This window comes from Myotis yumanensis, unplaced genomic scaffold (assembly GCF_028538775.1).
Source record: "Myotis yumanensis isolate MYYU_CA2020_CCGP unplaced genomic scaffold, mMyoYum1.0.hap1 SCAF_15, whole genome shotgun sequence".
NCBI lineage: Eukaryota > Metazoa > Chordata > Mammalia > Chiroptera > Vespertilionidae > Myotis > Myotis yumanensis.
Window position 1 is genome coordinate 4,122,456 of NW_027223766.1, and position 18,651 is coordinate 4,141,106.

The 18,651-nt window shown below is 46.0% G+C and overlaps 1 protein-coding gene across 6 annotated transcripts in view; it reads right to left on the reverse strand.

The window, feature by feature from the left end:
• Positions 1-18,166, reverse strand: part of RALYL (RALY RNA binding protein like) — a 560,777-nt gene extending 542,611 nt beyond the window's left edge. The window contains exons 1-2 of one of the 6 annotated variants that reach the window (XM_070392021.1): positions 18,078-18,166; positions 17,263-17,355 (exon numbers count right to left, since the gene is read on the reverse strand). Coding sequence is in view for 1 of the 6 variants with exons in the window: in XM_070392018.1 (XP_070248119.1) it covers positions 2,012-2,051 (40 nt within the window). In the remaining 5 variants the exon portion in view is untranslated. Of the gene's footprint in view, positions 1-2,011; positions 2,081-16,530; positions 16,552-16,970; positions 17,107-17,262; positions 17,915-18,077 lie in introns of those variants that run through there. The other 5 variants (XM_070392019.1, XM_070392020.1, XM_070392022.1 and 2 more) reach the window with 5 other exon arrangements.
• Positions 18,167-18,651: the final 485 nt, after the last annotated feature.

Below are 18,651 nucleotides of genomic sequence, written 5' to 3' on the forward strand. Positions count from 1 at the left end.
AACATACCCACAGTTCTACTGCCTATTTCATGTATATGAAATGATACAAATTTCTCATATGCAACTTATCAATTTTCATTATTCAAAGTTGATACACATGCTGTGTGATTATCATGCCTTATCTCTTCCACCCAAGGGTAATAACTGTAACGTGACTGAATTTAGCATATTCTGTAAATAATTTGCCTAAAGTATTGTGACATACTGGTAACAATGATGGATCACAGCCATAGCAAATTAAATTACTCAAAGCAAATAGAAGTAGTGTTAATAATTTCAAAATAAAAATAAGGAAACTAACAATAACACAATTTTTAAAATTAAAACTGTTGAACATATTTTTCATTGAATTTTCAATGATATCAGTGAAAAGTCCATATTTATATTTATAAGGAAATTAGTCTTAAGCTAACATGATATATTGAGGGCATTTATGACACATACATTGCTAATTATTTCATACATAACTCTCCATAGTGGCTGTGTGTCAATTTTGAACATTCTCATACAATCCTGAGGATAGAATCCAAATACAGATATGTAATTACTATACTTCTTAAAGAGTAATGAATGGGAAACATAAAATTCATGCCAGGGGTTTATCCTGAAGGTGACAAATATGAATTTATGAAAGTTGATTTTAATATGTATTTTGTGTCACTGTTTTTAAGTGATTACTTTTATAAAACACACACACACAATCATAATTTCCTTTTAAAGAAAAATGTAACCTAGTTCTTCCAAATAAAATAAATTTAAGAAAAACAGGGATCCTTTAAATAAAATATGATGCATATTTTCAAAATAACAATCAATTTAAACATAAAATAACTTGTTATTACATGCAGAAATTTACTTTCAAAACAATAAGGCAGTTACCAATTATATCTCTACATACTAGAGGCCCAGTGCACAAAATTCATGCACTCAGGGGATGTGGGGGTGCGTCCCCTCAGCCCAGCCTGCACCCTCTTGCAGTCTGGGAGCCCTTGGAGGATGTCCGATTGATGGTTTAGGCCCACTCCCGGGCCTAAGCCATCAGTTGGACATCCTTAGCGCTGCTGTGGAGGCGTGAGAGGCTCCCAGCCGTAAGCCTAGCTTCTGGCGCAATGACCACCAGGGGGCAGCTCCTGTGTTCAGCATCTGCCCCCTGGTGATCAGTGCGCATCATAGCGACCGGTCATTCTGCTGTTCGGTCGATTTGCATTCTAGCCTTTTATTGTATAGGATTCTGAGAACAAACCAGAAAATAAGGACAGGGAACAAAGGTAATTCCTGAGGTATGCTGTAAAAAGTAATTTCTAGAGGTTAAAAGAAATCTACTTTGTTTGGTAAACTGAAATAAATGGAGAACTCAATGTCATTACTTAGTTACTACTGCAATGTCACTTCTCTTATATACGAAATCTCTTGTGAACTTGATCATGATACAAATGGCCAAAAATTATTTCAAAATATGAAAAGACGGTGGAAGAAAAGCCTGTTTGAGAGATGACAAATCTTTTCCAAGCACATATCTGTACCTTCATAGGGCCTATTTCTGGAAACTAAAATGCCTTGTTTTGAAAGGGAACATGCCTGTGTGTGCAGTCACATCTCCCGCACCTCCTTCTGCCACCTGCCCACCTGCAGCTCCGCACATCACTATGGAAACCAGAAACCTTGTTCCCTGAAGTCTTGAACTACGTCATCACCACTGATGTGATGCAATCGCATTGCCTGTCTGGAGACCCAATGCGTGTTCCCATTCTCAGCTCAGAGCCATCGCTCCTGACTGTGTGCTGCTCACTATATGGCCCTGTGATTAATTTCTCTAGAAGCAGATCTGGAAAATGAAGGCTGCTTCCACAGCACGGAGGGGCTGGGAGAAGCACATCAACTCCTGCCCTGGAAAGGCTCCAGAGTCTGTACAACAGAGAGAACCGGAAGCCGGCAGTCCCGTCAGGGCGGGAGAGGAGGCCAGGGCCGCATCTCTCCTGTAAACACACAATGTGCAAGAGGTTAAACTTACGTTTATTCGTCAGGAAACACCAATTCGTGGAAAATATCATTTGTATTCAAATTTACAAGCAGAGTGATTCACCTCCTCACTGGAAATCCGCGTGTAAATTAAATCTGCAGTTTCTACTCAGAACCACATTTGTAGCCACAGCAGGTTTTCCGAGACGGACTCCACGGTGCTGAGAGCACAGAGCTCCGGGGGTGTGAGTTAGCTGATTGAGCCAATCATTTCCTAACACACTCCTCTATCCAAAGAGCAGGCTTACACACTAAATGCATACATTTTTTGTAAGTCCATGATAGCTCCAGAAAGCTGGTTTTGTTGTTTTTTTAATAAAACATGGAATCTGGAAAGCAAGCGCCTGAGCTGCAGCCCTGCTTTGCCGCTGTGAGCTGGGCTTCCCTTCCCTGAAGCTCAGTTGCCTCACCGAGACGGCGTGCACTGTCTGTTTAGAAGACAGCTGGCAAAAGACAAGTCCTAAATATGTTTTGATAATATTTTTATTTGATTATACTGTCCCCATAGTTGTTTTTTTCTTTTTTTGCTTGAGATGGTTCTTCAGCTCCAAGAATTCTAAATATACTTCCACAGGCTTCTGACTGGTGCGAACACTCACACACACGCTGTATCAAATCATCGAAGTCTTGGTGTCTGCCCACAAAGCCTGTTCCTGAATTTCATGGATTCACCACCGCCCGTCAGTACATAATTCTGGGTCAAGGTGCAGGCAGTTACTGGATTAACCCCACAGCCATATTCAAACTCAGAAGAGAGAGTTTCTTATTGTTTAGAGTGGGGAAACGATGGCTGCTAATCATTGACATTGTAATCTAATCACCAGACGACGAAAACATCGCTGGAGGAAGTCGGCACTGGTCTAATTACATCACTATTCAGGAGCTTGATGGAGAAGACGGCTGTCCTACCGTCAGTTATGCGCTCAATAGACCATTTAGGCCCCAGTCCAAGCTGTGGCTGGGAAGCCAGTTGCTGTGAATTTCAAATCAAGACGAGTTGTTAGAGAATTGACTCAGGGGCTCCGGGAACTCTCTGGGGGTCTTCAGGAGCCCAGGCGGTGAGGATGGACAGTGTGTTGTGGGAGTGAGAGACCAGGCAGCCACTCAGACAGGCACAGGTGCAGATCTGCGCTGCCACCTGCTGAGTGACGGGCAGCAGGTCCACCATCTGTAAAATGGGGATAATAAGGGTCAACCTTTCAGGGGCCCTGTGGACCCACTCAGTGACCATGGAAGGCCTGGCGCACAGCAGGTGCTGGGAATTGTACGGATGCTCCTTGGTGACCGTGGACAGGGGAGACGCAGCGAGGCAAAAAGCAACTTTGGAGCAGCACACACAAGGGCAGGTTCCTCGCTCCAGCGACATCAGTGACATGTCCTCGTCCAGGGGCTGTGCCTGCCGAACCTCAGGGGCACGAGGCTGCCTGCTGTGATGGGCGGGACCTCGCCCGAATGACCAAGTGCGCATGTCTCTCTTTCCAGCAGGATCAGTACAGTCTCCTTTTTAAAAGTATTACAGGTGTCCCCTTCTCTCCCTCAGTTGACCTCCTCCTTCCCAAAGCCCCTCCCTCCCTCCGGCCAAAGCCCACCGCACTACTGTCTGTGTCCATGGGTTATGCATATAAGTTCTTTGGTTAATCTCTCCCCCACTTCCTTCTGAGATCTGTTAGTCTGTTCCATGCTTCCATGTCTCTGGATCTGTTTTGTTTGTCTGATTTGTTCATTCGATTCCACAAATGAGTGAGATCATGTGATACTTGTCTTTCTCTGACTGGCTTGTTTCACTCAGCATAATACTCCTTTTAAGTGTGTGAGAATAAAATGTAATAGAAACGGTCAGCAGACGATGAAGTGATGAAGTAATGAAGTACACTCTTAGCGGCCCATGAGCTTAAGGCTTGGATTCTGCCAACGACCAAAACCAAGCCCAGTTTATGTGAACGGTTCCCCTTTTCCTGCCTGGTGGTGGGAAAGGCAGGTGAGCTACACTCATGTCTCCCTGGGCCTTGTGACTGCAGGAGTTTTGTTTACATCACAGTAGCCTTCTTGTAGCTTTTGGAGGCTAATGACACCCAGTTCCTGTGGTTGAGCCACTGATGGAAAAGACAAGCAGCCACGTGGTCCCTGCACCAAGGAAGCCTTGCAGGATGTCAGGACGCTGCTGAAAAAACCCATTCTGAGAAGCCTGCAAAGTGCTGAGTCACATGGGTGATGCACCAAAATGCCACATCAAGACTTAAAGGCTTGCCGTAACCGGTTTGGCTCAGTGGATAGAGCGTCGGCCTGTGGACTGAAAGGTCCCAGGTTCGATTCCGGTCAAGGGCGTGTACCTTGGTTGAAGGCACATCCCCAGTGGGGGGTGTGCAGGAGGCAGCTGATCGATGTTTCTCTCTCGTCGATGTTTCTAACTTTCTATCCCTCTCCCTTCCTCTCTGTAAAAAATCAATAAAATATATTTTTAAAAAAAGACTTAAAGGCTCCACTGTCAATGTGGAGATGCTGGGAAGATAATGTAAGTGATTGAAAATTTATATGTGCATACATTTGTCTTCTGAATTGTTTATATAACTATACATATGTACACATCCATGTATGTATATATGCACATCATATATGTATATTTATGCTTAAGCTTGTATAATTCTGAGTCTATAAAACTAGACTGAATACAAGGAAGTGAGGCTGATTTTTTAAATGGAAATATCTACCCTGAGAAGTGTGTTGTCAATCCCAAGTGGTTGGCCCCAGAGACACACTCATTCTACTGATGTGGACACCTCTCTTCTTTAGTAATGGCTTTGCCCTAGCTGGTGTGCTCAGTGGTTACAGCGTCCACCCAAGGACTGAAGGATCCAGGCTTCGATTCCAGGTCAAGGGCACATACCTTGGTTGCAGGTTCCCCAGCCCCAGTGAGGACAGGTGTGGGAAATAACCAATTGATGTGTCTCTCATGTCAATGTCTCTCACTCTCTCTCTCTCTCTCTTTCTCCACTCTCTCTCCCCCCCCCCCCTTCTGCTCTCTCTAGAAATCAATGGAAGAAATATCCTCCTCTGGTGAGGATTAAAAATAATAATAATAATAATAATAATACCTGTGTGGGGGTTTGGCCATATGAGAAAATTAGCTGATTAATTCTGAGTAATAACATATAAGTTGTCAACCAAAACCAAATAAGAAATACATAGAAGCATCATATTGTACAAACAAGGGTAGCTGCCAATCTTGAAATGGTCATTATATTGAAACCCACACTGGCATATACACACAGACACACAGAGTTGGGGTGGCAAAGTGCTGGAGCACCACACCAAATGCTTGATCTACTCTGTAATGTCTTGAGCTACCTGATGGGATTACAGGATTGGTGCCCATCCCAATAGCGGCTTTAAAGGGCAAAGTGTAAAATATAGAATTCCAAGGGCCACCTTAAACCCCCAGGGATCTGAGTCTTAGACTGTGGTCACAGTGTGGCCAGGGCACTGAGATGCCTGATAACCTCCCAAGTGACTCTACCTCAGATGGAGGGACACTGAATGAAGAGACAGACGCCGTCACTGGTTGAAAACACTGCAGGGGGGGAGGGTGTTGTCAAAGGAGTTACGGTCAGGTCCCCATTTTCCCGATGACAAAGGCAGTTTCCTGAGGTCAGCACGCAAGCCAGGACTGGAGACCAGACCCGTCTGGTTGGAGGGATGTGCTTTGTCCACTCCCTGACAGAAAGCGGAGGCTGCACAGATGGAGCCTGGGCCACGAGTGCCACTGGAAGGAGACTCCCCCCGTGCCCAGTTCTGTGCTGCTGTCAGCAGTAAGTGAGCTCTGAAATCTGCACGCTAATTGTGGGGCATCAGGGAATGTCAAAAGGATCCAGAGATTGGAAGCATGGGACAGAGTGGCGAATCTCAGAGGGAAGGCGCGGGAGGGAGGGTGGGTGAGAGGTCATCAACCAAAGACCTTGCATGCACATATGCATGACCCATGGACACAGACAGTAGGGTGGTGAGGGCCTGGGGCAGGGGGGCAGAGGGCAGGGGTGGGCTGGATAAGGTCAGTGGGGGAAAAATGGGACATATGTAATACTTTCAACAATAAAGATTAAAAAACAAACAAACAAAAGACACCTTCTGACAAATAGTCTCCTAATAATATCTTGTATGCACAGCTTTTGGGGGAGAAGGTGATATAATTGCAATATTTCTAAAACTTCCATTTATTATTATTATGCGGGTGTGCACAGGGCACAGCCAGAATCTCCAATCTGAAATCAAAACAGAACACTGCATAAGTCTCAAAGGAGTGGGAGCTTCATGCAGCCAATACAATCTTGATCTATATTTACTAAGAGCTAACAGGATTCTGTTGCTAAAATCTTCCATCCCCACAATAGGCTAACAAATTAAATGTATTGATAAACTTTTTACATGGTAAATTGCAACTTGTTCTTGATCAGCTTCCCCAGAACCATACAATGCGCATGGGTTTCCTCGCTTGGACCCCCTGACGTCGGGCACAGCTGCTAGAACATAAACGCTATCACTGCCCGCCCGGCCTTCCTCCCAGGTTCCTCCATATTCATCTCCACCAGCTCATGTCAACACCCCTTGGAGGTCCTTCCAAGCTCCTCCTCATCCCTGACCTTGCCCCAGAGCACCCACCGACACCCTAAAGGCCTCACTTGAAACGCTCCATTCTTACCATTCTCTGATTGAACGTTTACGCCATTAATTCAACCCTTTATCACGCCTGCCCACTGAACGGTATCTCCAGTGTCTCACGTATGTAGTCCTGATGAAATAATTACTTCTTCTAATATGAAAAGTGCCCTCTTAAAGTGAGTAGCTATTGAGCGACTGAGTCAAGAGCACACTCCCAGCTACTCCAAGGAGCTCACCTGATTTTAGGTACGTGAGCAAGGCCAGAGTCACATCCAGGCCACCCACACACTCATGCCACACATGTTTCACCCTGTCCCACCCAGCACTGCAAACGCCTTAATAGCCGGCACTGTGACCCATTCACCATTCATGGAATATTTCCGAAGGGGCTCAACCTAGTCCACACCCTTTACAGCCTGAACTGTGTTCCCCCTGATTCGCATGTTCAAGTCCTGACTCCAACAGTTCAGCATGTGCCTAGGTTTGGAGATGGGCCCGTGAATAGGTACTTGGGGTAAATGAGGTCATATGTGTGGGCCCTGATCCAAGGGGAGATGGTGACACCAAGGATGTGCACGCAGAAGAAAGGCCACATGAGACCTCAGCAGGAAGCAGCCACCGCGAGCCAAGGACAGAGGCCTCTGCACATCCTACCGACACCTCAACCTTGGACTTCTGGCCTCCAAAACCATAAGAAAGGAAAAGTCTGCTGTCCTGGCAGCAGCATTGTGTTGTGGCAGCCCTAACAGACATGCCCTGTGCATCATGGGATTGCCAAATTATTTAGAATGTATCATTTGCTATTTCTTCCTCCTCTCAGACCACACTATTTAAGACAGATACACACACACACACACACACACACACACACTGCCTTGAAGTCACAGGTTTTTCCTTTGTTCTTTGTATTGCCAACTTAGTGTTTTAGAAAAGCAATGCTATTTCTGGCATCCACCCTGCCCCCCAAAGATGTATTGAATTTAGGTTAGTTGTCCAACACTTCGCTGGACATCAAGGAATATTGAAGTGTCAACCCTCCAGGTCACAGCGGCGATGGCATCTCCTTTAATATCTTGCATATGTGCTGGAGCAGGTGTGCAGATATAAAAACTTTAGGTTATAAGTTCCCCCAATTTAAACGCAAACAGATCAGTGCTCACTTCCTGAAAAGGACAGGGCTTCAAGCAAAGGCTTCCAGCCCTGCGGTCTCCCTCATCCTGTTCATTTCTCCCGGAGACACTTAGGCCGGCAGGAGCCGTGGTGGCCACAGTCAGTCCCTGTCTACTGAGATTATCTGAGGGCGCCCACCACCTGGAAGACATTCTGAAGTGTCAACGCGCATCCTGTCAGCCAGAGAAGATGCCCAACATCAAAGAAAGGCTGTTGTGACTGAACCTGAGCCCCCTCCCCTCGACACACACACACACATACACACACACACACACAAAAAGCTCTCAGGACACACAGAGTGGTAAAGGCGCATTTTCAAGCAATACTATTGGATAAATTTTAACACGGCTGAGCCAACCGACTGGATTTTTGGATCACATTTTAGCAAAAAATGAACTTCACTGGATGTCAGTTTAAATTCTTAATAAAAAGTGAAAGCTAAAACTGCGACAATCAGAGGGCATTTTAGAAATGTATCTTGGCTAATTTCTAGTAAGGAATGAGATGCCAAAAAGAATTTAAAAATGACACACACTGAAACTTCTGAACCCTCTGCCACCAGCACACGTGACGACCCAGTTCTCAAAACCAGGCTAGTTCTGCTGTCCACGTAAAATACAAACTGGGTTTCCAAGGCTGAGTACAAAAAATGTAGAATATTTAAAGACTAATTTAAATCGACTACATGTTGAAATGATCATTTAGGATACTGGGTTACATGAAACATTATGAAAATGGATGTCACCTGCTTCAGTTTACTTATTAAATGTCTTCTACAGGATTTAAAGTTGCATATGGTGGCCTGGCCTGTCCCTCTCTTGCCTCCACGCTGTATATGCTCAGCCCAGTCACCTATCTGGTCACTGCCCAGAGTCACCAGCAGGGTCCTAGTCATCAGATCACCTGCCACGGCATCGCAGTGCTTGTGTCCAAGTCACCCTTACTTTATTAACGGTGGCCCAGAGCCATTCACATAATGGTAATGAGGGTATATTGCTACGATGGTTCTATTTTATTATTGGTTATCGTTACTCTCTCACTGTGCCTAACTTATAAATTAAACCGTGCCATAGGTATGTATGCATAGGAAAGAGAATGCTATTTAGGTACTGTCCACAGTTTCAGGTATCCCCTGGGGGTCTTGGAACATATGGCTCAGGGATAAGGGGGGACTAGTGTACATTGTTGTCCACATAAAAAATCTAAAAGCGTAGAGACCCTGAACTCATGCTCTATGTTTTTACAGTCTTTAAGAGTTTCTAATACAATATTTTTATTTGTAATTTTGAGTAGTCTCAATATATTCTGAAACAAAATTTATTCTCTCAAACCATGGACTCGATATTACGCCATAAAATGAATGTGACACAAAGTCACACAGTCCCATTACTCATTCCTCTTTACTGACAACCTCTTTTTTCTTCAAAAACCTGTCATTCCTGTTCATCTCCGATTTCTTGAGGAAGCCACCTCTACATCTTGTTGTCTGTCCTCTTCCTTGGCCCTTTCGCTTTTCCTGCCACACACAGCCCCCATCTGCTCTCATGTATTCTGGACTTTGGACACAATGTTAGGAGAACACTGTCAAGTCTCCCAACCTCGGGACCTTTGCACGTCACTGGAGAGGAGAGGCACCGCAGTCACGAGTTTTCAAGTGCCTCATGCTCTACGTAACCACAAGCGATCCCCTCTCCTTAGCTGGCAAGGCTCCATGCACCGCCATTTCTCACATGCACCTTTCCTCCCCAAGTAGACTCGGTTCCCGAGAGAGGTCCAGTGTCTTGTCTCCTTTCCCATCTTTTTAAATCTCCTAAAACGCAGATTCCCAACATATGGGTGAATAAGGAAATTCTCAAAAGTTTACAACTATGCCCAGCGCAAAAAGACTGGAGTATCTGAGGAGGACAGGAACGGGCCTTCTGGCAGCAGGAAGGGAAGCACTGCGTCTCCTTAGACCTGCCCCGTGATGCGCAAGGCTGAGCATCTCTGCTTCTCCATCTCTAACCAAGGCGCAGGGGTGTCATTCGGGCTTGGTGACGCAGGCTGGGGTCCAGATCTCCGCTCAGCCATCCCACAGCACAACAGTTGGCATGCCCCTGTCTCGTCCTTCATTTCCTCCCAGATATTGGTACCTGGTAGAACAACAGATGCTTCCCGGGTGTTACAAAGATGGGGCCCAATATGACCAGCGTTTGCTTAGCAGTCAGCCGGGGCCAGAGGGGTGCTCGGCCAGTGGGAATGGGCGGGGCCCGCCCTAGCAGAACTAGCAGCAACAGCAGCTACTGCACACCTGCTGGGAGCTTCCTTAGGGCAGTTGGTTCTAAACTCCAGGAATGTCATGGAAACTTCCAGTCCATGTTTTCAACTTTTTCTCTCTACCTTCCCCCTCTCATCCTATGACAGGTTTTTAAAACTCTTTCTCTAAACTGCCCTTTAACTCTCAGCTTCCTTCACAACATGGACTTCTCAGCTCCAGGAGCCTTCCCAAAGTCTAGAATTTGTTCTTCATTAGACTCTGCTCCACTTTCAAAATCCGGAAACAGAATATTCTCCTCTGACCCAAACCACCCCTTCCTGCACCTCCCTCATAGGCTCTGTGGTCTTCCCAGCCCTGGCCCCTGCCCTGGCTTTTCTACAAATACTCCCTCCAGCCTGACATCTGCAGCCTGGCTAATGTCCTAATAAGTAAACATCCTTGTTTGCTGTCCCCTTCAGATTACAGACTGCTGAGTCCGTGCTGCTCCCTGCTGCTCCCGATGGTGCTGACTAATGTGACCACAAAGGTTTGTTAATGTTGTCAACTTCCTCCTTATGGGAATCTTCCTATAGAATCTTCTACATCCCCCAAGGCCCTGGCCCCAAACCATTTCACCTCAACCTCTGAGCTCTCCCTTATCTGAGAGAGCCAAGGGCAGGGCGAGGGCCTGAGGCGGCTCCTGATGGGAGGTGTTTCCACCCAACCTGCTTGCTTCTCCAGCACAGGGCTGAGCAGAGGACACATTTACTTAAGGAATGAACTGATTCCTTTTCCTTCCTCTCTAAGAGGTGCCCACCTCTTCGCAACTACCCATCATGCCAACCTTCTCAGAACATTCTGAAACTCGCTCTTGAAAATTAATTCAGTGGCTAGCTTTCTGTCTTTAACTGGCTTCTTCTACCTCCACTCAGAAAAATGCTGTTTTCCAAAATGTTGCCTTCAGGTGAGCTCCTCCCTCCTAAATGCAATGCAGATGATTCTGTACTGCCTTCCAGCAACTGCCTGTTGTCAGCTCTGGACCTGGATGTCAATGGTATATCAGTGGTTTTAGCCAGGAGGCAATGTCGGAATTCAAATGAGTGACATGTCAAAACTGACCCCTTCTCCCACCCCAACCAAAAGGCTCTCCTCTAGATATTCTTGTTTTCTAGATATTCTTTGTTTTACGCCACTGATTTCAGGAGATTCAGATTCCAAATCTCAGCGCTCCGCCGTGGCCTCCACACCCGCTGATTTGTGGACTTGCAGACTCACTGTCATCTCCCAACCCTCACGCACCGGCCTCCACTGTGGTTTACGCTGCCCAATCTTTATTGAAAAATAGTCCCTTTCTCAAGTTCCCAGGAAACAATTCGATAATGAAATATGTTTCCACGCATTCAACTGGCCATTGGAAACAGCATGCTAAAATAGTATCATGTAGTTACGTGTGTTTCATTTGATTAAGGAACAGATAAAGTGAGCTGGGAAAACAGCACAGCCAAGCACGTGTCCTGGAGAAGTCTGAGGTGGAGGTGAGGCCGGTGAGATGTGGGGAGACAGAAACACCTCTATTTATAGAGCGGCCGCGATAGGAGGAATTGGCTGTTCGCTTTCCTTGTGCGAAAGACTAATTTTCCACATCAACAGCAAACACTTCCAGAGTGGAGATTACATTCTGTGCATGTGTGGCGAGTAAATATTTGCGGAGTGCTTCCCGGGCCTCTGCACAGCCTCTGCGGGCAGGGACCCATCTGTCTCCCCGGCCACGGTGCACCCACGGCCCCTGCAAACGTCCCTGTGCAGGCCCCTCCCGGGAAGATGTGAAAACCTGCCAAAATCCAGTCATTTTAAATAATGGATGAAGAGTAAATGAAGAGCAGTTGTTTTATTTTAAGAGAAACAAAACAAACACGAGGTCAGTTCAGACAGCCCTGTGACTCGTCCCTCGACCTCCTGTGAGGCTGTGAGTACATGACATCTCTCTCCCAGTCCCGGTCTCCTCGGAAATATAAATAGTGATGATGGCACCAACTCACAGGAAGCGTAAACGGAAGTGCGTCCACGTGGCACAGCAGGCGACCTTGGTCCTTTGCTTTCCTCTCCCCAGACTTCATAGGAAATGCCTTTCCCTCCCCCCGCCTGCTCACACCCTCCAAATGGCCTGAATCTGTTGCGCCTGTGATCATCAAGCAGGTGGCTACCAGTGTGTACAAATGTTTCCCCCAAACACATGGATTGTGTATGAATGCAATTAATGTCCACTGTTCAAGTTTAGACCAAATATTCCACTGTGTAATTCTAAGAAAAGAGGATGTTAATTAATGAGTTAAGTGTAATTTTATGAAGTGGATTTTTAAAACTATATTTTTATTGATTTCAGAGAGAAAGGGAGAGGGAGAGATAGAAACATCAATGATGAGAGTGAATCCTTGACCTGTTGCCTCCTGCACGCCCCCTACTGGGGATCGAGCTCACACTCCAGGCATGTGCCCTGACCAGTAGGGAACCACAACCTCCTGGTTCAGAGGTGGACACTCTACCACCGAGCCATGCAGGCCGGGCATGGAATGGACTTATGCAAATAAATCTCTAGTGTTTCTTTAGAACGAGGGTGCTTAGTGACGCCCAAGGCACCTGTCAGGGAACAGGACAGGGCCCATGCTCCTACTGTACTTTTGCCTCCTGTTAACTTACACGTGTCCGAGGAGTCCGTCTGGAAGCCTTGGCCCCACTGCGGCCTCCAAGGGCAGACTGGCTAGAGGACGTTTATCCTAACCAGCGACTCCGGTTCCCCCTCTGCCCTCTCTGTGGCCAAGAGAGCTGAGAAAACACTGCAGCAACACCTCTACCCTTTCCAGGATTCAGACCCGAAAAAGAGCGAGAGAATGTAAAAACAGAGAAACAAAAGCTTTAAATTTAGGGCAGCATTGGAAAAACACAAAATCTGTTTTCCATATGTACATTTGCTATTTAACAGAAGTCTAACAAAACAAATGAGCAGCAACAGAAAATAAACTCCCCGACATGTTCTTCAAAATAAAAAGCTATGCGAATAAGCAACACTACTAAAATTGGCAATAGTTGGGTTAGATATATGTATTCTGCAGGAAAATTTAATAATAAAAAGGAGAATGGCAAAAAATACAATATTTACATCATACTCGACTTGCTAAATGTGTAGCTAGTTTTGTTCCATTCAGAAATTAGCTATTAGTTAAATTTTATATAACAGTCACTGTTCTCAAAATCATGGTGTAGGGGAAGTAACTGGCCTCCTTTGTCATTAATGTGAATGGTAATGTTGCCATTGTCAATTACTGAAGAGAAATGTATTACATTTTTTTTTAAATCACACTGAATTATAAAAAATGGGATTTTAAAAAGATTTGTGCAAGTCAGTGTAAGTAGCAAATGATTTTAATAAACAATGAGGAAACAGTAACAACAATATTAGGATCAGTGAAGATTTTTTAAAATTAGTTTTTTATTACTTTCCAGAGCCTGCCAAAGTAGTTTAAAAATAAAATCCATTAATAACTCAGTTTTTTATGCACAAAATATGATTTACTCAATGGCAATGTGATAAAAGTGAAGATATAAGTGTGGTTTGGTTTTGTTTTTGTCACAGCTAATCACTATTTTAAAATAAAAGTGTTTAAAAGTCAGAGAGGAGAATAAATTAAATTGTAATTGAAATATTTTCTTCAATTTTCTGTTGATCATGTAAACAATCCTAAATATCCAGTTCTCTTCTGCTCCCCACGTCGAGTTTTGTTTGTTTGGATGCACAAGTAGAATTAGTTGCTTACGCTGCCAGTAAGCAGTGAGCAAGGAGACCGCACTGCCCCTAGCAGAAGGCTCTCTGACTGTAACAGGCGCGGGGCTTTTCCCCTCAATTCAGCTAGCTGCCTCAAAAAATGGCTATTTTATTTAAGAAAAGTTACCCTCATAGTGTATAATTTTTTCAACTAGGACAATATATATATTTTTGGTATATCAAATGTATGTGTATTATCTTTCAATCCCATTCTTTTTATATTTTAAAGGTACTATTTGTTTACATAAATTAGAATTCTTTTAACCACTCACCTTTCATAAAAATTAGAGAAAATAAACCAACCATCTTTTCAAAAGATGCAGTTTATCATTTGTAAACATGAGTGCCTTTGTAAGTGTGTGTTTCAAACTTTCCCCCCTTATATATAAAAGCAGTTGAGCTTCATGCCTACCAAGATAAAAATCAGCGTGCTGCTTGCTTGCTTATAGCCATGTAAGGATACACATAAGAAATAACTAAATGTTTACTATTAATGATGAACATTTCTTCATTTAAAAATCACTGGACAGACCAGGCATTCTAGACAGGACTCCGACGAGGGTCTCCTTTCTCTGCAATGTTAAGAACGGGGCAGATACTGTGAAATTAATTCAGTAATCCAGGATTTTTTTTTAAGTGCAAATTTTGGCATGCCATAAGAGTTCCTGGAACATTTTTATACTTCCAGGACATTTAACAAGTTGCTTTAAGTTTCTGATTATTTCTTTATCAAAATTGAGGTGATACAATACTTGAGGTCAGTTAATGGTCCAACAGCCATTTTAATTTACATTTCCTTTCCCTCGCCTCCCACCTTCACCTCCCAAGCCCTCTCTCCCTGCAAAATATATTTTCTCTCTTTCTGTGAGCAGCTGGGAATTATCCGCAGGATTAAGTTGTCCAGAATCACTGGGTGGGTTGCTTGCTGAATGAAAGAACAGGGTTGTTTCCCATGACAAGCCAGTAGGCGGTGCTAACTACAGGGGGCTGCACTCAGAGATTTTAAACCAAAGAACTCACAGAATAGGTGGCCAGTATCAATAGCTGTAGAACAACCAACATGATCCACGGAGGAGGAAATCTCAAAATCTGCATGTGACAGAGAGCAGTGTAACATAAGCACATCGTATAATGCATGATGAGTGTCCACTGGAAACCTAAGACGGCCACAGGTTCTCGGTATGATTTTTACTTACAGATGTCAAAGCACAGGCACTCATGTGTTCCCACGGTAAAGTCCTATGAACATCTCCCTCCCCCGATGGTTTTCATCTCATTGGGGTGCATCATACAGTACAACTCAGCTCTGCCCCAGCTGTGAGACACACGCCCCCCCCCCCGCCCCCAACACACACACACACACAGGGCAGCACCGGCCTCAGAGAAGGTTCTGGTTTGACTACCCAAGTTGTTTCCTTCCCACTCGGTCTCTCTGTTCAAAGAACTAAAGGATCTACAGGGCATGCAACCTGTGAAAAAATACTGTACACATGCATTATCTCGCATTTTTAAATGAATGAGCATCTCTACTTACACACATGCTTATGAGAAAAATGATTTAGAAAACCAGAAAGTTGCAAGTGGCTTTTAAAATGCTTTCGTGAGTTGTTTAAACCAGATGAAAGACTACATTTTCATCATGTGCTCAGGCACAGCACATATGCACAGAAGTCACCACTGGAAGCTTGCTTCACCTAGGATCCGAGGCACGGCTCAGTTCTCCACGCTTCAGTATCGAGTGTGGCCGTCCACAGTCGGGACATGAACTGTCTCCCTGCTACCAATGCAACAGGGCTTTCCTAAGAGATAGCTGCGTGGAGCACAAACACCGCTCGCATCGTGACTTCTACTGACCTCTGATGAGGCAGTGCATGGTGAATAAAGAAATATACAGCACTCTGGATATTTCAATAAACTTCAATCTTCTCCAGAGAAACGGTCATTTGCACTCTTAACTCTATTAGCACCAGGAGTAAAGAAATACAGGCATAAAACCTTTCATTCCACAAACTCAGGTTAAAAACTTAGAGAAATATTGACCTGAAAAGGCCATCCATCATGTGTCATTAACCCCTTTGTTATGGGCCCTTCCATGTGTTGGAATTAGTTTTTAAGTCTATAGATAACAGAGAAGAAAACTAAGTCTGAGAGATAAAACATTATTTCATTTGCTTTCTTTTCATTTTAAAAGAATACAAATTACATGCACATGATAAATTTAAGCTGAGCTTTTCTTGTTAGAAAAAGAAAATAAAGGCTGCAAAAGCAAGTCATTTAAATACCAGCCACCCTCCAGATTTTAAGATTTAAAGTACATACGGCAGAGTTATTTGGAAAGCAAGCTTTCCAGCAGATTCTGTCACTCAGTTTAGTACCGAAAAGGCTTTTTAATACCAACCGGTTCATCTCCCAAAAGTCTTACACTGGAAACGAATAACAGAACAGTCATAAACTACCACAAACTCCACAGATTACACTCAACACTGCGCATTGCTACCAACACAAGCAACACCATCACCAGCCCCTACCTGTCCTGCCCGGTTCTCAAGAGAAAGCCTTTGGCACCACTGTCAGGTGGCTATAAGGAGTCAACAATGTTTCTTTACACCTCGAGTAATGGGGAATTTTGTACCTTAGGGGAGTGGTCTCATTAATACGAGCTGTTTCATCCTCAACATGATACCCGATTGCGCATCATGGAAAGTAACTGTGTCCCCATTCCCTGGAAGACACCAGCAAGTCCTTAGCACCCAAGCGCACACCAGAGAAAGGAAACACCACCGCCCTGAGACAGCAATACCCTTCGGAACCGAACCTGCAACCAGGCTGGGAAAGACCTCCCGCCTTGTTTACTCCTGGCAAAGAGGAGGAGCCGGAGTTGAGCGCGCGCCTGGGCTGGTGCCTGGTGCCATCCTCTGGGATCTGGAAAGGTCCCCAGCGCCTGGCCCTGTGGCCGGCTGCCAGCCCCTTGGGAGGATGCTGCCTGGATGCTCCCTCCCCACTTCCCGGTACTTCCAGGGGTCGCCCGCCGGCCTGCGCAGAGCCCAGGGCCCTCGCCCTGCGAGAACTTACAGGGCCCGGCGTGCTGAGTCCCGGCCGCCGCCCGCCGCCGCCCAAGGCGCCGAAGCCGCCAGCCGCTGAGAAGACCTGGGCGCAGCCGAGGAGGGACTGTGTTTTGCGCACATCCAGGAGGGATCGCAGGCAGGGGACTCTCCCCGGCGCCTGGCAGGGCTGTCCCCACCGCGGGCGCGCGCAGACACACACACACACACACACACACACACACACACACACACACACAGGTCCTCGCAGGACCAGCGCTGCCATTGCTAACCCGGGAAACGCCTCCAAAGGGACCAAGTACCTGCTCGCTGCGAGCTGTTCAGCCGTTCACTTCATCCTCCGTTGACAAGGAAACCAAACCGCACTTCATTTTTTTTTCCAGAAAAACCTTCCACTGCCATCATTTGAAAATTGATATAAGGGGAGCGGCGGGGCAGGAAGAAGGGATAATATAGATATAGATATCAGGATATCTATCATAAAATTATCTCGGGTTTTAAAAAAGTCAAATGTGCAAAAGTCATGGTTAATTTAAAGGAGGAAAAAAAGTATTTTGCTTAAAAATAATCCCAGTAACCAGCTGCAAGAAAAGTTTCACGTTATCAATGGCTATCAAAAACGGGGGAAAACGAATTTGTTCTCACTGGCTCCAAAAAGGGCACCAAGAAAATGGAAAAGGCACGCCTCTGCTCAGTGGTTTGTACCCGTATTGCAAAACCACAAACTTGTAAACACTGCGTAAAATCCCACCTATCCAAAAATCTTATCAGAAAAAGAATAGGCGAAAAAAAAAAGAGGTAGAAACATGCTTTTAAAATATTTTTACAAAGGAAAAAACAGGCACCACACTTCACATCGCTTTTTCCATAAAACCAGTTGCACATCTCGCCGGAGTCGCTCCGCAGCACGGTCGCCGCGGACTCGGGACCTCGCCGCGTCCACGGCCCCATCGCCTGCTAGAAAAACTTGGTTCAGGAAAAGGCTCGAAACCATCTCCTCCAGCGTTCCCAGATACAAACAATAAGCAAAGAACTGGAAAAAAAGAAGAAAAAAACAAAAAACAAAAAAAGGACAAAAAAAAGAATAGGACAAGAATGCCACTGAGAAGGTACTCACCGAGCGGGAGTAAAATGTTGGAATAAAAATGAGATTTGGTATAAAATACAGTATGGCGGTGGGAGAGGAATGAAGCGCGTTTTTCTCTGGATCTCGACCTCGGATACTGACACGTGACAGGAGCCAGGCTGCCTCGCAGGCGGGAGGGCCGGGCCGCCGGGCGCCACGGAGCCGCGCGGGGCCGGAGGCGGGCTGGGCGCTGCGCGCAGACGAGCAGGGGCCCCGGGGCCGAGCACACGCGCGCGCACACGCCGGCGGGGAGGGGGCGGGGGGGGGGCGGGCAGCGCCGGGAGCGGAGCCGCGCCGGCCGCCCGGAGCGCAGCCGCCTCTGCGCCGTCACTGCCGCCCCCGCTGGCGCCGCCGCCTGGATGCGGAGCGCGTGTGCGGGCCGCGGGACCGTGGACACGCCTGTGAGGCGGGAACAACTTGCTGCTCCCGAGAACTTGCGCCGCTGCCGCTGCCACTGGGTGCCACCCGCTCCGTCTCCAGGTAGTGACCGGCGGAGCGCGCCCAGCCAGCCGGCTCTCCCGAAGTTTCTGTCCACCTCCCCCTGCTCCCCAGGTCCCTGCCTCCC